The sequence below is a fragment of the Myotis yumanensis genome, unplaced genomic scaffold, assembly GCF_028538775.1.
Source record: "Myotis yumanensis isolate MYYU_CA2020_CCGP unplaced genomic scaffold, mMyoYum1.0.hap1 SCAF_5, whole genome shotgun sequence".
NCBI classification, from domain to species: Eukaryota; Metazoa; Chordata; class Mammalia; order Chiroptera; family Vespertilionidae; genus Myotis; species Myotis yumanensis.
In genome coordinates this window covers 27,919,572-27,938,994 of record NW_027223756.1, presented here as the reverse complement: position 1 = coordinate 27,938,994, position 19,423 = coordinate 27,919,572, and the positions used below count along the sequence as shown (strand labels likewise).

Sequence of the window (19,423 nt, the reverse complement as noted above, 5' to 3'; positions counted from 1 at the left end):
GAATATTCAGATGCCTTGAGGTATACTATAGTTGGCAATAAAGGGGTTAAGTAGCACTACTTTCCTGGGAACTTTCCAATCCCCTAGCTGTAAATGCAATTCTCCTCCCTACCTGTGTGACATAGTTGTTTTTTAAAAATATATTTTATTGATTTTTTTACAGAGAGGAAGGGAGAGAGATAGAGAGTTAGAAACATCGATGAGAGAGAAACATCGATCAGCTGCCTCCTGCACACCTCCTACTGGGAATGTGCCCGCAACCCAGGTACATGGGACCTTTCAGTCTGCAGGCCGACGCTCTATCCACTGAGCCAGACCGGTTATGGCGTGACATAGTTTTTTAAATTTAGTAAGTTAAGGGTTAAGACCAACACCTCAGAAAGAAAAAGAGAACTTGGTTCAAACTCCACCCTCTCTAAAGCAAATATCAACAACTTTGAGCCAAATCCACTCAGCATATACCAGACTTCATGGACATTCCAAAAACAGGTGAAAAGAAGTTGTTTCCTCAGGCATCTCACCTTTCAGCACCACTTACACTTAGTAGATTTCACACATTTGTGAAACACACAGTGTTAGATAAAACAAAAACACATATAAACTTCTATTAAGGGCTTGAAAAACATTTACAAGCCACAGAGGTCACTATAAATCAGCAGGAATGGCTGAAACTGGGTGAGGAAGGTCAAACAGTACCCATGGAAACAAAATCAAAACAAAAAGATACGGAAACGGAAGGAATATGGGCTCAGAAAGAAAGCCCTTCACCTAGAGCAGTGGTTCTCAGCCTTGGCTGCACATTAGAATCACCTAAGAATCTTTTTAAAATCCTGATTTCTGGGCCTCATCCGGAATGAGGCCCAGAAATCAGGATTTTAAGGTGATTCTAATGTGCAGCCAAGGTTGAGAACCACTGACCTAGAGGGTCAATTCCTTCCCTAAAGAAACAGAAATGCTGCTTTAGTTACCATAGGCGAAGGTCATCACTAGCATTAACCCTACATTTCTGGGAGGGGGCTGGAGGGGGGGAATGTTTCACCAGATAAAACCAGAGTTACCCACAGCCTGTAAGCCCCTGGGAAGGGCCGTCCAGAAGTACCTGCCTTGCTAGAAACATGCAGGAAGAGATGAGTCACTATTTTAATTCTGTTTAGTACTCTCCACATCTCAACGCTCCAGGTACCAAAGCAACATTTTCTTCCTGACTCTATCACTTTACCAACCCCCACCCCCACCCCCGCCAAAAAAAAAAAAAACAAACCACTTGTGGAATTGGGTCAAAATGCTAAGGGATTGGGGGTAAGAGAAACGAGAAAGAAAGAGGAAAGAGTTAGAACCCATTTGGTTAGTAGAAAGAGATACTGGGGTAGAGGGAGTGATTACCTGGAAGAGAGGAATAAATAACTAGAATTACAGCTAGCAAATCATGATTAAGACCCAAGCCCCTTTCCCTCTCTTGGGCAGTCTCCCATAATTTTCAAAGCTTTTACAGTAAAAAGCACACACGTAGCTCCCTGGAGATACTAATAAAAATGATTCCGTGTGAGCAAGGGTAATGAAATGGGATAGGATTGCAGGAACATCACTCCTCCTTCAGCCTCCTCGGAGGGACCGGGCACCTGAGGAAAGCTCTCCTCTTCCACCGGGAGGAGAGGGGATGCCAGCCGCCTTGGGGCACAGGGGGGGCCGAGAGTTGCGGGGACGGTGACCATGGGCAACGCATGGAAAGCAACTCCATTACTCACAGACTTCTTGGACTTGCAGTCTAACTTCCTCCCCACGAGGGAAGTTTATCACCATCCTAGGTCAAGAGGGGCATAATCATGGGAAGCTCTACTCCCTGGAAAGTGATAAGCAACAGGGTGAAGTGACAGGCTCTCTGGACAGAGAAATACCGGCGAAGAAATTGAACTTCGTGCCCCGTGACCACAGGACCTGGGCAGGCACCCGTTCCGGCGATCGCAAGGACAAACGGCCAAGGGAGGAGGGAAGGCAGGGCCCAAGTCAGGTAACATTCCTGAGAGGAAGGATTATTAGGTGACACCGGGGCCCAGGGCCCGGAGAGAGGGCTGGGCGGGAGGAAAGTTAGCAGGTGAAAGCGATCAATCTTGGGGAAGGAAGTGACCTTTAGGAGAAGCAAATAAAACACCAAAAACACGGGGGGAGGGTAACAGGAGAAAATGGACTCAGAAAAGCACTGAGGACCAAGACAGAGAAGGTGTGTTCGGGTAGCAGAGGAAGAAGAAAGGAAGTGGGGCGAGAGGAAAGCGGTGGGTGAGACCTGCCCGGGCCACGGGGGCGCAGGGCAGAGAGCGTGGGGGCTGGGGGTGGAGGAAGGTCGGAGGTGGCCGGGCCAGAGGCGGGGGGGCGGGGGGGAGGACGCGGGGCTCCCCGAGGTCCTAGAGGGGTAGGGGGTCGGGCTGTGGAGCCCAGGACCCAGTACAACGAGAAGGGGAGGCGCGGGGGCGGCTCCCGAGAGACGGGCGTGCATCCCTGGGGCCGACGGAGATTCCCCGCGGGGATCTCCGGGCTCCAGAGGGCGGTTACCGGGCCGGGCTGAGGGAACGGGGTGGGAAGGACACTCACAAATTTCTTGGATTTGCCGCCGTCGCCGCCCGCCGCGGGCGGCTCGTCCGGGCTCCGGCCCTTCTTCTTGTCCCGGGTCCCGCGGCCGGGCCCCAGGCCCCCGCCGGGCGGCTCCATGTCCAGGTTCGCGCTGGCTGGTGACCCCGCGCCCACACCGCTCCCACCCGGCTGCTCCCAGCCCGCAGCCGCGCCGCCGCCCAGCAGCTCCTCAGCCCGCCGCCGCGCCCCGCCTCATTAGCATGCCGGCTGCGCGCGCCTCATGAATATACAACGGCGACGCCTCGCTCCCGCCCGCCTGCCCCACTTCCGCCCGGACCCGCAGCCCCTACCAATGAGTGAAGGGAGGGGGGGGGTGGAGGGAAGCCGCGGAAGCTCGCTACCTGCCCCGCGGGCCTAACCATTCATACCCACGTGGGGGGTGCCGAGTGGGCGGTGCAACCTCTCTGTGGCCGCAACCGCGAACATCGCCCTCTGCTGGTGGAAGCGGTGCAGGCCTCCCCACTCCCACGCAGAGACCACGTGGCTGTAAAGCCTGGACCTTCTCATACCGAGTCTCGGACATTAAGTGTGAATAAGAAATCAAATGAGACTGTTATCTTGGCAAAAATGTAGTGCCAGGATCATAGTTTTCATGTGTGCGATATCCATGGAGCACAGGAAAAAAAGAAGTGAGTTACCCTTTATTAAAAGCTATGTACCAAGAACAGAGTGCTAGCTGGAACTTGGCAAGCTCTGGAGTTAGACTACCTAGTTTTGAATCCCAGGTTTGCTACTTTCTAATTCTTTCTAATACAGATAAACTAGTTACTGCCAATGTGTGCCTGAACAGTAATGTCACCATTTACCTGCACTTGCTCTATGCCAGGTACTATATAAAACACTCTACATGTATTTTCTCACTGAATCCTCACAGTGCCATGTCATAGATTCCTTTAGTCTCACCACTATACCGACAGGAAATTTGGACTTTTGAGAGCTAAAGTGACTTGCCCAAGGACACACAATTGATAAAAATTTCAACCCAGGTTAGTCTGACTGCCAAGCCCTATGTTCAACCAGGATTCCCTACTGACATAACCAAACCTGAGTGAAAAGAACAGGTGTTCTCCAGGAGTATGTTATTTGCTCTACTGGCTTGATTTCTCCCTCAGTAATTTCATTCTCTCAGCTACAACTATTCCTTGAGTTAAAAGTATGTGGCACTCAGTGGGCCCTCAAAGTATGGACTGAATTATCTCGACCACAGCCAGCAAAAGATTTCAAATGTATGTTCCTGGAGGGCAGATTCATTGACTCTCACTCTGTAGACCCCAGCACTCAATCTAGGAGCTAAGATTACAGGGTCTTTGCCAAGCTAGCTGGCTTCTAAATATGGCCTTCATCATGATCTTGTGTTCTACTTTCTAATTGCCTGATGAAAATTTGCATAGAGCTGTCCAGCCCACACTTCAAACTCAATATGTCCAAAATAGTTCAAAAGCTACTTTACTTTCTAAGCTAGAGTTGAAAAACAGACAAGATTAAAACATGGAGAAGTGACCCATCTACTACTCTTCTTTCTTATACCACTGTCTACATCTGCATTTATCTCACTCCTTACTGGATTGTAAACTTCTTCAGGGAAGGGTCCATGTTTGTGACTACTAGCATCGTTCTTCACATACAGTTAAGATGATGAGAAACTGTTTGTGGGGCACTGTGTGCTAAGTAAGCACTTTGCTCTCCATGCATCTTCACCAACTAGCATCACCATTCCAAACACCCAGGTTCAAAAACCTGAAGTCCTCTTCTACCCACTCTTTAGTAATCTGCCCACGTTTGTCTAACTCTTAACCAGAAAGCTCTATCAACTCCCTATATGAGCAAGATAATCCATGTAGATTACATAATAGGGCCTAACATAAGCTAAGTCCTGAGTGAATGTCAACTAAGATTTTTATTACATACTTCATCACCCGCCCCCTTCCTCTCCCTTCACATATAGGTAGCTAGCAAGAAGTAAGACTATTCACAGAAAGACAAAAGGTACAAAAAAATACCAACTTGGTTTATTGGATAAAAACAGTGGTAAAATGGACATAAAGCCAAAAGTTAGAACAGGACATTTTCACATCCTCCCCCAACTCAAAAATGTACTTCCCATCATCTGAGGTTAAGGGGTTAAGCTCTGACTCTCTAAAACCCCTCACTCTTCACCTGCACTGGAAGGAAGGCTCGCAGTAGAACTCATGAAAGGAGGAAGCCAGAGGCAACCTCAGTCCTGATTACTCCTTCATCCCTAGAAGTCTCTGAGCTAGAGGGAAGCAGGGAAGGAATAAGGAGGCCAGAAGGGCTGGGACTGGCATCTAGGGCCCACTGCCCTGTCCTTGTCTCATCCAATCCCAAATAGGTACCATTGTCAGGCCTTAGGAGGGAGAAGAAAGGAGATAGTTGGTTTGAGAACCAGATGTGGTCTCCAAACAGTTCCCTAGCATTGGTAAAACCAGTGAAGACGACAGGTCCAGAGCTGGGGGACCCACACCTTTTTCCTCCCACCCAATTAAGAGGTAAAAAGGGATTGCTTGGGGGCACAGCAAGCCCAGCTGCTCTTAAATCTCCACATCGCTTTCCTTGTCGTTGTCATGGTCTCCATCATAGAACTCATTGGGTGCCTCTGGCCTGCAAAGCAAGGGGAGAGAGGTGAGGGCTCCACTCTTCAAGCTCCAATATTTTCCCACATAGGCACCCTCTCTGGAGCCACTTCTTAAGCCCCTTTGTCAAGGAAGCACTCCTCCTCTTCTATTAGTAGAGACTGATCACTAGTCATTCCTCCATTCATGTAGTCAGTAAGCATTTATTGAGATTACTCTGTGCTAGCACTGTCATGAGCCTTAGCATTACATTAGTAGAGAATAAGCCAGACAACATTTCTGACAATCCCTAAAAACTTACCTAATAAATGAGACTCACAATAACCAACAAAGTAAATAAGTAAATATGATCATTTCAGATAATGGAGAGTACCATGAATAAAATGAAATAAAGGGAGATGTGACAGAGAGTGATGAAGGAAATGGATAATTTTCAGAATTAGGGAAGGCTGTTCTAAGAAAGTAAGACCTGAAGTTTGAGAAGGAACTGGCTAAAGATCTCAGGAAGACCATTCTGAGCTGCAAAAAATACCCACCAAGTACCAAAGTTATAAAGGTGAAAGGAGACTGATGTATTCCAGTAAGAGCAAGGAAACCAGGATGTCTGGGAACAGTGAGCATGAAGGAGAGCTGGTAAAAGATGAGACCAGGGATGTAGGTAAGGGCCAGCATGCAGGGCCTTTTAAAGGCATGGTCAGAAATTTGGATTTCCTTCTAAGTGCAATGGAAAGGAGAGTTTTTGCCCAGCCAGCTGGCTCAGTGGTTGAGCACTGACCTATGAACCAGGAGGTCACGGTTCAATTCCCGATCAGGGCAAATACCCAGGTTGCAGGCCAATCCCCAGTGTGGCATGTGCAGGAGGCAGTCAATCAATGATTCTCTCTCATCATTGATGTTTCTATCTCTCTCTCCCTCTCCCTGCCTCTCTGAAATCAATAAAGAAATATATTTTTTAAAAAAATTTTTAAAAAAAGAAGGGAGAAAGTCATCAAAGAGAAGCTGGGGAACTAAGTCAGGAAAAGCCCTGCCTGGTAAGCAATGTCTCAGTTACTTTTAAGCACACAAGGGTTCAATGTGTGGAGTCAGAGATTCTGGTTTGAATGTCATTCCTGATATTAAACTAGCTGGGGAACCTTCAGAAAGTTATTTAACCTCTCTGAGCCTTAGAATCCTCTGGATTGTCTGATGGCAACGGAATGATGATATGTATGTATTGCTATAAAGCACTTAGTATTGAGTCTGATGCTTAGCAAACCCACAAAAAGTGATAATTCTTATTACCACTATTCTGCAAATAATACACAAACTGGAGACATCAAAGAACAGGAACTCAGTGGGCAGTCTGACAGGGAGGTAGGATTTAGGACAGGAAGAAGCCTGAGGCTTCTGCTGGCTGTTGAGAGGGGGGGATACAATGTAGAAACTAGGCCCAGATATCAGACTAGTATTATAGATGAAAAGGTCACACTTTGACTTTCATTTTCTTAAAAAACTGAAAAAACCTGTGTTTACGTTCCTCCTTTTGGCAATTTCCAGAATTTAAGCCTCAATGACCTGGAAAAGTTTTAAAGGAGATGATGGGTCAAAAAGGAATTCCTGAGGCCCGAGCTTCAGATACTTCCTCAACCAGGAGTAGGAATAAGGGAGTATTCATGGAGGAGGAAGGCTGGAGTAGTCCCAAGGGTCCGAGCAGTGAAGCCCAGCTCCAGAGGATGCATCTGGAAGAGTGAACTCTAAGAGAAGCAGATTCTGAAAGCGAAGCCCATCAGACTCTGCAGCAGAGCCAGTTCAAACCTCTGACACTACATGGGAGCAGGACCAGATGTCCTGCAAGTGTCCAGCTGTAGTTATCCTTCAGTCACGTAAGGAAATCTGTTCTCCATTAAGTGCATCTGTTTCTGCACTTCTGGATTCTATTGTCTTTCCCCTTCATTTTTCAGAAAAGCCTACTTTGAGATTAAAAATAAATTCTATGCTAGTCTTTTTTTCCCTAATTCATTGCATCTGTAAATATTTTAGTATCTATCTCAGAACGATAAAGGCTTTTTTAAAAACCACAATACAATTATCATACCTAAAAGAATTAACAGAGGAAAGAAATCAAAGGGTCTTAGAGAGCAGTATACCAGCAGTGACCCGTACAGCTCAAAACCCGGAAGTAAGATGCTGGCAAGAATATAAACTGTTACAGACTTTTTGGAAGGCAATTAGGCAGCAAATATTTAAAAATTTAGCACACATAGCTTTTGACCCAGCAGCAACAATTCTAGGAATCTAATCTACTCAAACAAGCAAGCTAAGATGTACATGAAAGAGGGTCCATAGCCACATTCTTTGTAATAATGAAAAAAATGGGAAATATGTAAATGTCCATCAATGGTATTTGGTTAAGTGAGGCTACATCCACACAATGGAATATTATAGAGCTGATAAAATAATGAAGCAAACCTATATATACTGACATGGGAAGACACACATTGCTTTGTAAAAAAACAGAAAGAACCAATTGTAAGAGTTGTAAGTTGTAGAGCAACCCATAAAGAATAACCCAACTTGTATTAAAAAAAAAAAAAAAAACACGAAGAAAACTGCGTAACTCTGAGAATGAGTGTATATGTGTATTTTTGTTTATCTGTGCATGTTGAACAGTATACTTAATCTATAGAGGAAAACCTATCTGAAAAGATACAAATCAAACGAAAAGTGATTACTTTGTGGACTGGGTCTTGGATTGTGTAAATGCAAACTTAACATATTTTGGTGCTGTTTAAAATTTTTACAGTAAATATATGTTGCTTATGTCATTAAAAACAGAAAAAAAAAAGAGTGTGAAATAGCAGCAGACTGAAAAGTAGGCATACCACAGAAGTAAGCCAGGGAAAATTAAGCTGTCTCAGTTTACTTTTCCCCTCTTCACCTCCCTGACAATCCTGCTAGAACCCCCCCTCTCTTGTCCCTGCCCCAGACCTGCTGTAGTTCTCCTCAGGACCCCTCTCCTCTGCATCAGCCTCATCAGTCCTGTCATAGGTCAGGAGGTCTGCGGGCACATCGTGAATCTGGACACTAGGTGCATGGTTCAGCATCTTCAGGTTTTCAAAGATCGTCTGCCGGATCTGGTCCAGATACTGGTTGGAGTTAAGGAATAGAGAGTGAGCAGCTCGCAGTGATTCAGGGCATCCACCCTTCTAGCTGCCTTTCACCTCTATCATCCTAGTTTTAATCCCATTTTTAATCCTACTTTGAGTACCCCAACTGATAAGTGTCCCTATTCCCACCCCCAATTGCCTCTACTTTAACCTGTTTAGAATCCTTCTCTAGCTGCTATCAGTGAGAGTGATGGCTGATAACTTTCTTCTCTGGTTTCTCTGATTTCCCACATCCTGGACCACTCCTGGGCTCCCCACCCTTGTGCTCAGCTTCTCCAAACTACTGACCTGGCGAGAGTTCTGATTCTCGATGCGGGTGCTGACATCTGGATGGAGCGTGAAGTCTGGGGCAAAGTACTCAAAGTATTCTTTGGAGGGAAAAGATTTGACGGAGAGAGTATGGCTCAGACAGACAATCAGGTCCCAAGACTTCCCAATCTCTTTCCTTCCCATCCAAAATCCCTACATTATAATTGCCTAATCTTTTCACTGTTCTGAGCTCAGGGGGTTAGTCTGTAGAGCTCTGAGAATGTCAGTTTCCTCTCTGCCTTCAAGCCAGGCCATTTTGAGAACAGCCTTCCTGGTGTCAGGGTAACATGGGGTGGTCCTTACCACTATAGGGAAGCTCCTCACTAATGGCCTCTTCTACCAGCAACGATGTCTCATACGTCCTGAAACCAACCAGCAGAAGGGGGCAGGCTGAGCAAGTGGCCTGAAGGGCCCACCTTGCCAGCCCTCAGGGAGCCCCTAGCTCACACTGGACAAAGGGGAGAAGGAAAATCAGGGAGTGTGCTTACCAGCACCGAGCAACATTTCGGACAGTATAACCACCACCACCTAGCACCAGGAGAGGAATATTGAAGCTCTTGACATATTCGACGCATTCCCTATTAAAAGAAACCAAAGGAATTAGGTAAAGGTAGTTATGAAAACTCAAAGTACACACCTCTTGGTGTTGTCTGGAAAGGGGCACAAGGAGACTAGATAGGTTCTATATTTTGATCTAGGCAGTGAAATTCATTGAGTTATATCCTTGAGATATGTGTACTTTATTATATTTCTGTTGTGTCTCAATAAAAATATTAAAATAAAGTGCACTCCTGTTCTACACACCCATCCTGGCACCCTACCTGTTAATCAACTATTCTCATCCATGCCCTAGCAAGGGCTAGCACTTCTAAAGCCAAAATATAACTGAAATCATCCACTTCTCTCCATCGCTACCTCCTCCACCTCAGCCCAGCACCACATTTCCGGCCTAGACAACACCAATAGCTCCCTAACTGGTCTCCCCACTTCCACTCCTGTCTCCCCGACCCAAACCTTTCCCAAGCAGTAGTCACTTTAAAACATGAATTGGATCATGGCACTTCCCTGCTTCATATCTTTCAATGATTTCCCATTATATTTGGAATATAATCAAGACTCCTGACCAGGTCCAAAGGCTCTATTCAGCCTCACCACTGCTGACCTCTCAGACCGCGCCTCACACCGCCGCCAGCTTATTCCCTGTGTTCTTGCCTCACTAGTTTTACTTCACATCCTCTCCACTCCAGCTCTTCTCCACCTCAGAGCCTCTGAGTGGGCCCTGCCCACCGCTTGGGACAGCCTTCTCTCTGCTCTTCTATGGCCCACTCCTTGTAGCCTTCAGGTTCTCAATCCAAATGTCAACTCCCCAGAAAATCCTTTCCAAATCATACTATCTAAAAGTAGGTTCCCCACTGCTATCCTGTATTTCAGCTTCCCATCTTTTCCCTTCATAGGATTTATAACAATCTACTTGGTTTGCTTCTCATGTTTTGTCTGTTTCCTACACTAAACTGTAAAGTTCATGGGAGTTTCCCCATTGCGTCCCCATCTCCTGTACAATGCCTGGAACATAACAGGAGGTTAATAAAAACCTATTGTGAATAAATGACCAGCTGGGGAACCCTGTTTGAGGTGACCTTTCTGGTTCAAGTACAATTTGGCACTATTTTTGACTTTCAAGAAGAGGTAAGACTCATTTTTCCACGACCCCCTCTCTTGTATTGAGGTCCAAACCACTTGAAAACCTGTGGGAGTCACAGGAGGGTCAGTCTCACCCATGTCCTCGAATGCTGAGGTTGAAACAGCCCAGTCGATCACAGCCCAGGGAGTCAGCTCCACACTGCATAAAGCAAAAGCCCAGGCAGCTGCAGTAAGATACCTTATCAGCATGTCCCAGGTGTGCTTCCTGGCTTCCCTTCTCTTCCCCACTGACTCTTTCCTGCTCTCTTCTCCCAAACCTAGGAAGAGCCCTCCTCATCAGGCACTGGCAGTATTACCTGAAGAACGATGCATGTGGGTTGGTAGAAGTCCACCACCTGGTTGATAACCGGCTGGAAAAGGTGCTTGTAACCTGGGAGAGGGCCAAAGATGGGTACCTGGCACCCCAAGGGGATGGGGAGACAGGGAACAAAAGGAAAAAGGGGGTTGAGAGAGCATATAGCCGGGGAAAGAGGCAACCCAAGGAAACAAACCATTGGTTCTGAACTTCTGGAGGGGTCCCAGACCCCTTGGAGTGATGGATGAAAGCTAATGACCCTTTTCCCAGAAAAATGCACATACACATAATGTGTTGCATACAGTTTCCGGGAGGGGGAGAGCGAGGGGGGGACAGCTCATGGTCCTTCTGAAGGCCATTCATCCTGAAGGACACCTGGCCCAACAGCAGGCAGTACCAGGCAGAAGAGGTTAATTCAAGGAGAGAAAGAAGGGGCCCAGTGAGCAGGAAGAAGACTTCAGTACTTACTCTGGTCATCAATGCCATCCCGCAGGGGTACATTGAGACAGTAGTAGCGGCCACTCTCTGCTCCAACTTCATACATGTCACCTACAGGGAAGTGGGAGGTGGGGGCTGGCAGCCACACATGGGAAGCATCCACAACACAACTTCTTCAACCCAACCAACACTGAGGGCCTCTCATTCCATCTACATACCTGCACCACACACTCCCTAGAGCTACTAAGTCTCCTGCAACTTGCATTCATTCAACAAATACTTTTTGAGGGCCTACTAGGGGTCAAGCTATGTACTAGGCATGGGGGGATACAGCAATAAAGAGAACTAATGAAATGAAGGAAATACCACTAAGCTTATGTTTTTGTGAGTAAACATAATGAGGGAGACAGTAAACAAAACAAAACACCACAATAAATACAAACAGCAGTGAGTGCTCTGTGAGAAACAAGCAGAGTGATGTGAGAGTAGTGGGCAAGGAGGTGAATACGTTAACTGGGTGGTTAGGAGAGGCTTCTCTGAGGAGGGGCAGCTGAGCTGAGACCTGAAGGCTGAGAAGGAGGCAGTCATGGGAAAGAGCTGAGGGGTGCGAAAGGGATGGGCATTTCTATTCCCGTACCTGTGCCGGGGAAGAAGTAGTTTCCATATTTGTGGAAGGACACTGTCATGACCCGGTCAGTGAGGTAGAAGGCTTCCTGGACCCCGTCACCATGATGGATGTCAATATCAATGTAGAGCACCCGAGGGTGGTACCTGGGGTGAGGGCAAAGCCAGGGTCTGAGGCAGAGGTGGACCCCAGAAAGAAAACCCCCCAGCCACTCCTCCCAAACACAAGGTGTCTGGGATTATCAAGAGTCTGCTTCAGCCCAATTTCACCAAAGTCACCTGAAACCTAACACCACCAGTTCCCTATGGGCAACCCTGGGGCTCCAGCCTGGATGCAGGGACAGGAGAGGGATGTGCAGAGAAGGTTGAAATGTAAGCAGGCAACAGGGAATCTGCAGCAGAGCACAGGAAGAGGCAGCCTGAGCAAAGCATGAAGAATTTGGGAGAAGCAAGTATAGGGATGGACATCTGGGTCAGGGCCAGGGCAGTCTGAGATCTCGTCAGCTAAGAGTCTCATTAAGTCCCTCCATCGCCTCCCAGGTTACTCACTTGAGCAGCTCCAGGATGCCAATCACAATGTCATTGACATAGCAGAAGCCAGAAGCCTATGGCAAGACAGTGGTCTTGTGAAAAAGGAACAATTCCTCCACCCAGCTGCCCCCTACTGTCATCCTCAACACCAACCCTAGAGTAGCTATAGTCTCCCCCATCACCTCCTCACTCACCTCAAACTTCTTGGCATGGTGCAGACCTCCAGCCCAATTAATGGCAATATCACAGATCTAAAAAACAAACACCCAACTCACAGTCCTCCTGCCCACCCCCAAAGATGGGAGGTCACGGTCAGGGTCAAGCCCTTGAGTCCAGTCAGCCACAGAAAGGGGGAATGGGACTCAGGGCTGTGGTCACCTTGTTGTTCAGCTGGGTTGCTCCTTGCAGAGATGCGCCTGTGTAACGGGAACAGAACTCAAAGAGCCCGGGAAACACTGGGCTGCAGGGAAGAGGAGCAAGTTGAAGCCCTTTTACCTCTGTCCGGCCCTCCCTACACCTCCCCCCAACCCAAACCCCTCCAACCTCCAGTCTTTAATAAGCTGCTCTCCCCCTCCTACACGATCAAGTTATCTGCAAATGTATTCAACAAATATTTTGGACCAAACCATGTCCCAAGCCCTGATGGGAAGTAAAAAAGGATTTAACCCTTTCAGGAAGTTTGTACCCTAGCTAGAGAAGCAGGCAGCTTCTAGGTACTTGAGTGTACACACAAAGAGGAAACAAGTTGAAAGGGAACGTTGAGCTCTATTTTTCTTTTTCTTTTAAATATATTTTATTGATTTTTTACAGAGAGGAAGGGAGAGAGATAGAGAGTTAGAAACATCGATGAGAGAGAAACATCGATCAGCTGCCTCCTGCACATCTCCTACTGGGGATGTGCCCGCAACCAAGGTACATGCCCTTGACCGGAATCGAACCCGGGACCTTTCAGTCCGCAGGCCGACGCTCTATCCACTGAGCCAAACCGGTTTCGGCGAGCTCTATTTTTCTTAAAAGATTCTTCGGTGTATATCACTTTAACATAATGCTCAATAATGTTCTTTATAGCTACACATTTTAAAGAAAGTTATCTTCCTATAGTATGCACAAAATAGTAATGATGAAATAACCCACAGAAAGCCTTTAACACAGTGTGCGGAACCCAGTAAGCCTTTAATAAATGTCATCTATCATTATTAGCATCTTCATTTTTTATTAAAAAAAGAGAGAGGCTTGAAGCCAGACACAAATGGCTACATACTATGTAGCTCCATTTAAATGACACTCTGAAAAAGGCAAAATATAGGAACAGACCTCAGGATCAGTAGTTGCCTAGAGCTAATGTGGAGAGAGGGATTAACTTCAAAAGGGCATGAGGAACCTATGAGGGATAAATAACCTTGCAGTCAAAACTCTCAGAACTGTATACCTAAAAAGGGTGAATTCTACAGTATGCAAATTATACCTTCATAAACTTGACCTTCAGCAAAGGAAATGCTTTAAACAACCCCTCACTTTAGGTCTCCAAGGAAATAGTGGAGCCGACACATTGGACTATGTGAAAAAGAAAATTGTAGGGAGTGTTTGTTTTTTAAAATATATTTTTATTGATTTCAGAGAGGAAGGAAGAGGGAAAGAGAGATAGAAACATCAATAATGAGAAAGAATCATTAATCGGCTGCCTCCTGCACACCCCCTACTGGGGATGGAGCCTGCAACCCGACCATGTGCCCTTGACTAGAATCGACCCTTGTCCGCAGGCCAACACTCTATCCATTGAGCCAAACCGGCTAGGGCGGGAATGTTTTTTAAAAATATATTTTTATTGATTTCAGAGAGGATCGGAGATAGAAACATCAATGATGAGAGAGCCTCCTGCATGCTCCCTATTGGGGATAGAGCCTGCAACCCAGGCATGTGCCCTGACCAGGAATCGAACTGTGACCTCCTGGCTCATAGGTTGATACCCAACCACGGATCTACACTGGCTGGGGTGTAGGGAGTTTTATAGTTTCTCAAAGAGTTTGAGAAGAATTTGTGATTGACACCTAAACAAGTAAGCAAATGAATAAACAATGAAATTATCAGCTCCAGGAAAAACAAAAACTTGTACAAGAAAAAGATTAAATCATAGTATACTATTTGGCTCAATGGTAAAATGAATTTTTCAAAATTAAAAAAATATAAACATAGAATACTTATTTAATAAAAAATTGTTATATAACTATATTCTGAAGCTGGGAGGGGAGGGGAAGCCAGGTGATGGTATAAGGCGACTAAATGTTCATCTTCAATTATAAGAGTTTAATAGACCATTGCTAAATGAAGAAATAGCAATATGAGCATAAGAAACAGTATAGAATGGTAGCATGGTTAACAGCCTAGATTCTGAGGCAGCTACCTAGGTTCAAACCTTGACTCTTTGACACCTAATGATTGTGAGTCTGGGCAAGATAAAGCTTTCTGTGCCTAAGTGTTCTCATCTGTAAAAAGGAGACAGTCACAGACCCTGCTTCATAGGGGTAGTTGAGACTAAATGAGCTAATGACTGCAAAGCATTTAGAATAGCACCTGACCAACAGTAGGCATTACCTAAGTGTATTAGATTATTAGTAACAGTAGTAAATTAGTATTATTATTTTGAAGTGCAAAGATAAATATCAGAAGAAATAGCTAAAGAAGCTAAAAGTGGCTGCCACTGGGGAGAGGGATCTATGGGTAGAAGGGACAGTTCTGGGACTGTTTTGGTTTGTGTGTTTTTTCCCATTAAAAGCCTTGTAGTATAATTTAGCTTTTATATTAGATTACTTTGAAAACTGTCCGAAATTAATTGAAAGGAAAATCCCTAATTCTCATCTGAAATACAGATAAGCACAAGTTTGACACTATGATGCTGCGCAAAGGGCCCAGTGGCAGCATTCCCTAAGTGCACAAAGGTCTTTCACGGCCCCAGCTGTGCCCTGAGGGCTGACTCTGCATTTGCAGACCTATAAAGTGAACTCAGAAATAGCAGTAGCAGCAATAACAAAAAACCAAGAAACCACCCAAGGCAACATGTGACTGAACGCCAAGTGACAGCGCAGTGTGTGCAGGACAGACCTCTGCGGCTGGAGTGGTCAAGACAGGCTTTGTGGTGTGAAACTTCCTGGTGGTGTGAAGGCTGGTAAGGCCTTGGAGAGGCTGAAGGGGGAACATAAGGCGTTCCAGGAGGTGCTCAATGCCAGCCTGAGGCGTTGGTGTCTGTTTCTCCAGCCCAGGCTACTTCTATTGATAGGATATTTTAGGGAAACAGATTAGTGTAGTATTTTAAAACCTGGGCTCTGAATCTGAATTCTGCCACCTCCACTGACCAGTTATGTGACTCAGGCAAGTTACCTAAATCTCCTCAAACTTCAGTACACCCAACACCAGGAAAAGGACTATTACATCTCAGGGTTAGTGTGAGAAGTGGATGTAGCAGCAATCCTCAGCATAGCAGAGTAAGCACTCATGGTAGCTACTGTAGGAAACTCTACAGGATCAACAGCCTGGTCTCTTCAATAATTAAATTCAAGGGAAAGAAATGTTACAGATTAAGAATTTTAAGAGACATATCAACCAAATGTAATGTGTGAAACTTGTTTAGATCCTAATATAAATAAATCAATTGCGATAAAGAAAAATTATAAGACAATTGGAAAATATTTGAATACTGATTGCATCTCCGATATTAAGGAATTACTGCTAATTTTTTAGGTGTGATAGTAACATTGTGCATTTTTTAAGGGGATCATTTGGAGATACATAAAGTATTCACAGATAAAAGTATATAATATCTGAGAATTATTTTTTAATTGATTCTTAGAAAGAGAGGAAGGGAGAAGGAGAGAAAAACATACAATAGCTGCCTCGAATGGAACCGGCAACCTTTGGGTGCACAGGATGACACCCAACTGAGCCCACCAGCCAGGGCTGGGAATTGTTTTAAAATAATCTAACGTGGCCGAAACCGGTTTGGCTCAGTGGATAGAGCGTCGGCCTGCGGACTGAAGGGTCCCGGGTTCGATTCCGGTCAAGGGCATGTACATGGGTTGCGGGCACATCCCCAGTAGGAGATGTGCAGGAGGCAGCTGATCGATGTTTCTCTCTCATCGATGTTTCTAGCTCTCTGTCTCTCTCCCTTCCTCTCTGTGAAAAAATCAATAAAATATATTTTAAAAAATAAATAAATAAATAATCTAACGTGATCCCTGGCAGGGTGGCTCAGTTGGTTGGAGTGTTATCCCATGTTCGATCCCCAGTCAGGGCATGTGAGGGAGGTAACTGTTGTCTCCTGATGTTTCTCTATTATATCAATGTCTCTCTCTCTCTTTCTCTCTCTCTCTCTCTCTCTCTCTCTCTCCCTCCCCCCTTCTTCTCTCTAAAATCAGTAAAAATAACATATCCTCAGATGACAAAAATAAAATTTTTTAAAAATGATAATCTAAGGTGAGGGGATACAAATGAAGATTTGCTTATAAGTGTTGCAGCTGCATGATGGATGTATGGGGTTTGCTGTACTATTCTTTCAGAAATGTCTGAAATTTTCCCTAGTAAAAAGGTTAAAAGTAAACTGAGTAAATGATAGCTTTTATGGTCACTCTATGTTCAAGGGTGCACACTAGAATGTAAGTAAGGATCAGGGCTTATGTTTCTTATCCATCCCTTTCCCAAAGGGTCTAAGTTTTCTTGGTATGGTACAAGCCCAATCATGTAAACCTGATCATATCTACTCGCTCTCTTGCTTTTTAAAACACTTTGAAGGCTTGCCTCTCCTCTAGGGGTAAAAACTCTAATTCATCATAAGGCTGTCTACTTTTTAAAGGCCCTGCCAATCACTTCAGCCTCAATTCAGATCATTCTTCTCTTCATATTCTGGGGTCAGCCATTTTTGTTCCTCAAATGAGTCATACTCTATCCAACCACAGACCCTGGCACATGTCATCCCTACTGCCCATGACATTCCTCCCCTCACTCTCTCTCCTCCCAACCACTGTTACCTAATTACCTCTTACTCTTTCTTCAGATCTCAGCTCAATCTTTATTACTTCCTCTAGGAAGCCTCCACTGACCAGACTCCTAAAGCTGGGTAACTCTCCCTCATATGCTGTCATGTACCTCTCCTTTATAGGACTCACCACAACTATAATATTAAAATTTTGCTATTGTTGATCATTGCATCCCTAGCATTTGGCACAGGGCCTGGAACTAGAGCAAATGACCAATAAATATTTGTTGAATAAACCAATGAGTAAATGATGACTCATTGACTCAGCAACTTCCCACGTACTGCCTCCAAGACCTCACTCAAGTGTTCTCCTTGAAATGCCTGGCATCAAAAGCCCTAGTCTTCTCACCAGTCATCACCCACGTTGAAGGCATTAAGGCTCTTGGTGAAGCCTTGCATATTGGTGGGGCTCACTCTCTGCAGGAAGTCAATGTAGTCCTCAGAGTGGAAGCGGCACATGTCATGCTGGGAGGCCTGGTATGGCTTGAAGACCTCAGGACAGAAACACAAGGTGAATCCAGGCAGGGTCAGTCTCAGTCATGGAGCTGAGACCACCCACACTGAACCAGTCCTGGGGATTATCCAAAACCACACCTGCAGTACCCTTACCCCTAGTCCTTGTTAGGCTGAGGCAGAAGAGAGGCTCTGATAAGCCCGGTGGTTTATTATGATCAAGCCCCCTAAAGACCACTGGACTTGCCTTTTTCCTTCCCACCTCCAGCCTAGCCTTTCCTACCTCCTCAACTGTGAGCCCCGATCCACTGCCCTCTTCCCTGGATCTCCTCTCCTGATTCTCTCCATACCCATCTCCTCCCCTGGGCTCTGGTTCTGCTCTTTCTGTCTCTGAGTTCTTTTGGAATCAAATAATATGGTATGTATGAACATCTTCTAATTAAAGCTCAAAGTACCCAGGTGCTAAGCCAGAGATTTATCTTTGTGTGGTTTTTTTGGGGGGGTGGGGGGGGAGGGAGTCACATACTTCTTTAGAAATTGGGCAAAACCAAAAAGCCTTTCTCTCCCCAGAAAATGTACATAGGCACATACCAGCACAAGATTTCAGGAATTCATAGATTCATGCACCAACATCACCTCAATCTCTTCTATGACCAATTCACTTGTCTGTGCCTCCGCACAAGCAGTGGACACTCATTCATACTTTGACTAATTCCCCTTGCAACGAATGAGGGCTGAGCTTAACTGTTATAACCGGGTATGACAGCTACAAATCCCAAGCCTGGGACAGACAGCATGTTTCCCTGGGAGATGAAGGGTTGGGTAGTGGTTACCTGTGTGGGGGTATTCTAGGCTGAAAAGGTAATACCCAGGACATCTGCTACCCTTCACATACACATTTACAGAGGGCTATGGTCCTCCCTGGAGCTTCAGCTCCTTGGTGGTGGAGCCGGGTTGCAGAGGAGAAGGGATAGAAACTGAGGATAAACCTCACATCCCCTTTCCCTTCTCTGAGGCTAAAGCACTGCCCACACCCCAAAATGCTGGGGAGAAAAACACCTTCGGTCTTCAAACCAGCCCCACTCCACCCTAACTCGCCCAGTGTGAGTCCACCTGAGGTCAAAGGGTGGCTGACCTAAGGTGAAAGAGTAACTCCCATGAAATGGGTGCGTGCGCTCACCAGCACTCTGCCTGTGGGGGTGGGGGTGCTCCTGGTGCCTTCTATCCAGCCTGCCCCCACCCCCACGCTTGGGTGGGTCTCACTCGGTGCATTCAGTGCGGCCTACCTGGCTTTAGGGCCGCAGCTCGCCCCCACCCTCAATCCCCAGCAGAGGCGGCGGAACTCACGATCATCTTCTTGTAGAGACCGTAGTGCAGGACCAGACTATGGGTCAGCGCCAAGCGGTGAGGCTTCATAGGGTGCCCAGCCCCTGGGCGCAGAGAAGAGTTCGTCAGTTGTAGCCCCAGCCTCCACCCCTCCGCGTCCCGAACCCCTCGGGTGCCACCTTGTTCCCTCACCGTAGTGGAAGTTGCCCACGTCCGGGTCGTAGAAATAGGCCACGGTTTTGGCCATGGTGCCGGCGGGACCAGGCCCCGCGCCTCAGCCGCCCGCCCGGCTGCCGGCCCCACCTCCCGTCGTACGTGCTGCGTAAGCACGTCGCCTGCCTCTGCGGAACCAGGAATA

General features: G+C 46.3%; 2 protein-coding genes across 4 annotated transcripts in view; both read right to left on the bottom strand.

The window, feature by feature from the left end:
• Nucleotides 1–2,776, bottom strand: part of DIAPH1 (diaphanous related formin 1) — an 82,801-nt gene extending 80,025 nt beyond the window's left edge. The window contains exon 1 of one of the 3 annotated variants that reach the window (XM_070414804.1): nucleotides 2,587–2,776. In XM_070414804.1, coding sequence (XP_070270905.1) covers nucleotides 2,587–2,703 — 117 coding nt within the window. In that variant the 5' untranslated portion in view covers nucleotides 2,704–2,776. The remainder of the gene's footprint in view (nucleotides 1–2,586) is intronic. The other 2 variants (XM_070414803.1, XM_070414802.1) reach the window with 2 other exon arrangements.
• A 1,836-nt stretch (nucleotides 2,777–4,612) lies between these two features.
• On the bottom strand, nucleotides 4,613–19,368 carry HDAC3 (histone deacetylase 3). Its single transcript, XM_070414739.1, has 15 exons — nucleotides 19,258–19,368; nucleotides 19,087–19,169; nucleotides 17,636–17,778; nucleotides 12,639–12,720; nucleotides 12,455–12,511; nucleotides 12,279–12,334; nucleotides 11,743–11,876; nucleotides 11,136–11,216; nucleotides 10,669–10,742; nucleotides 10,447–10,511; nucleotides 9,160–9,249; nucleotides 8,975–9,033; nucleotides 8,651–8,730; nucleotides 8,184–8,341; nucleotides 4,613–5,244 (listed from the first exon to the last, which is right to left on the bottom strand). The coding sequence occupies exons 1-15, from the start codon at nucleotides 19,310–19,312 to the stop codon at nucleotides 5,175–5,177; spliced, it is 1,287 nt and encodes a 428-aa protein (XP_070270840.1). The 5' UTR covers nucleotides 19,313–19,368; the 3' UTR covers nucleotides 4,613–5,174.
• Between the last annotated feature and the right edge of the window lie 55 nt (nucleotides 19,369–19,423).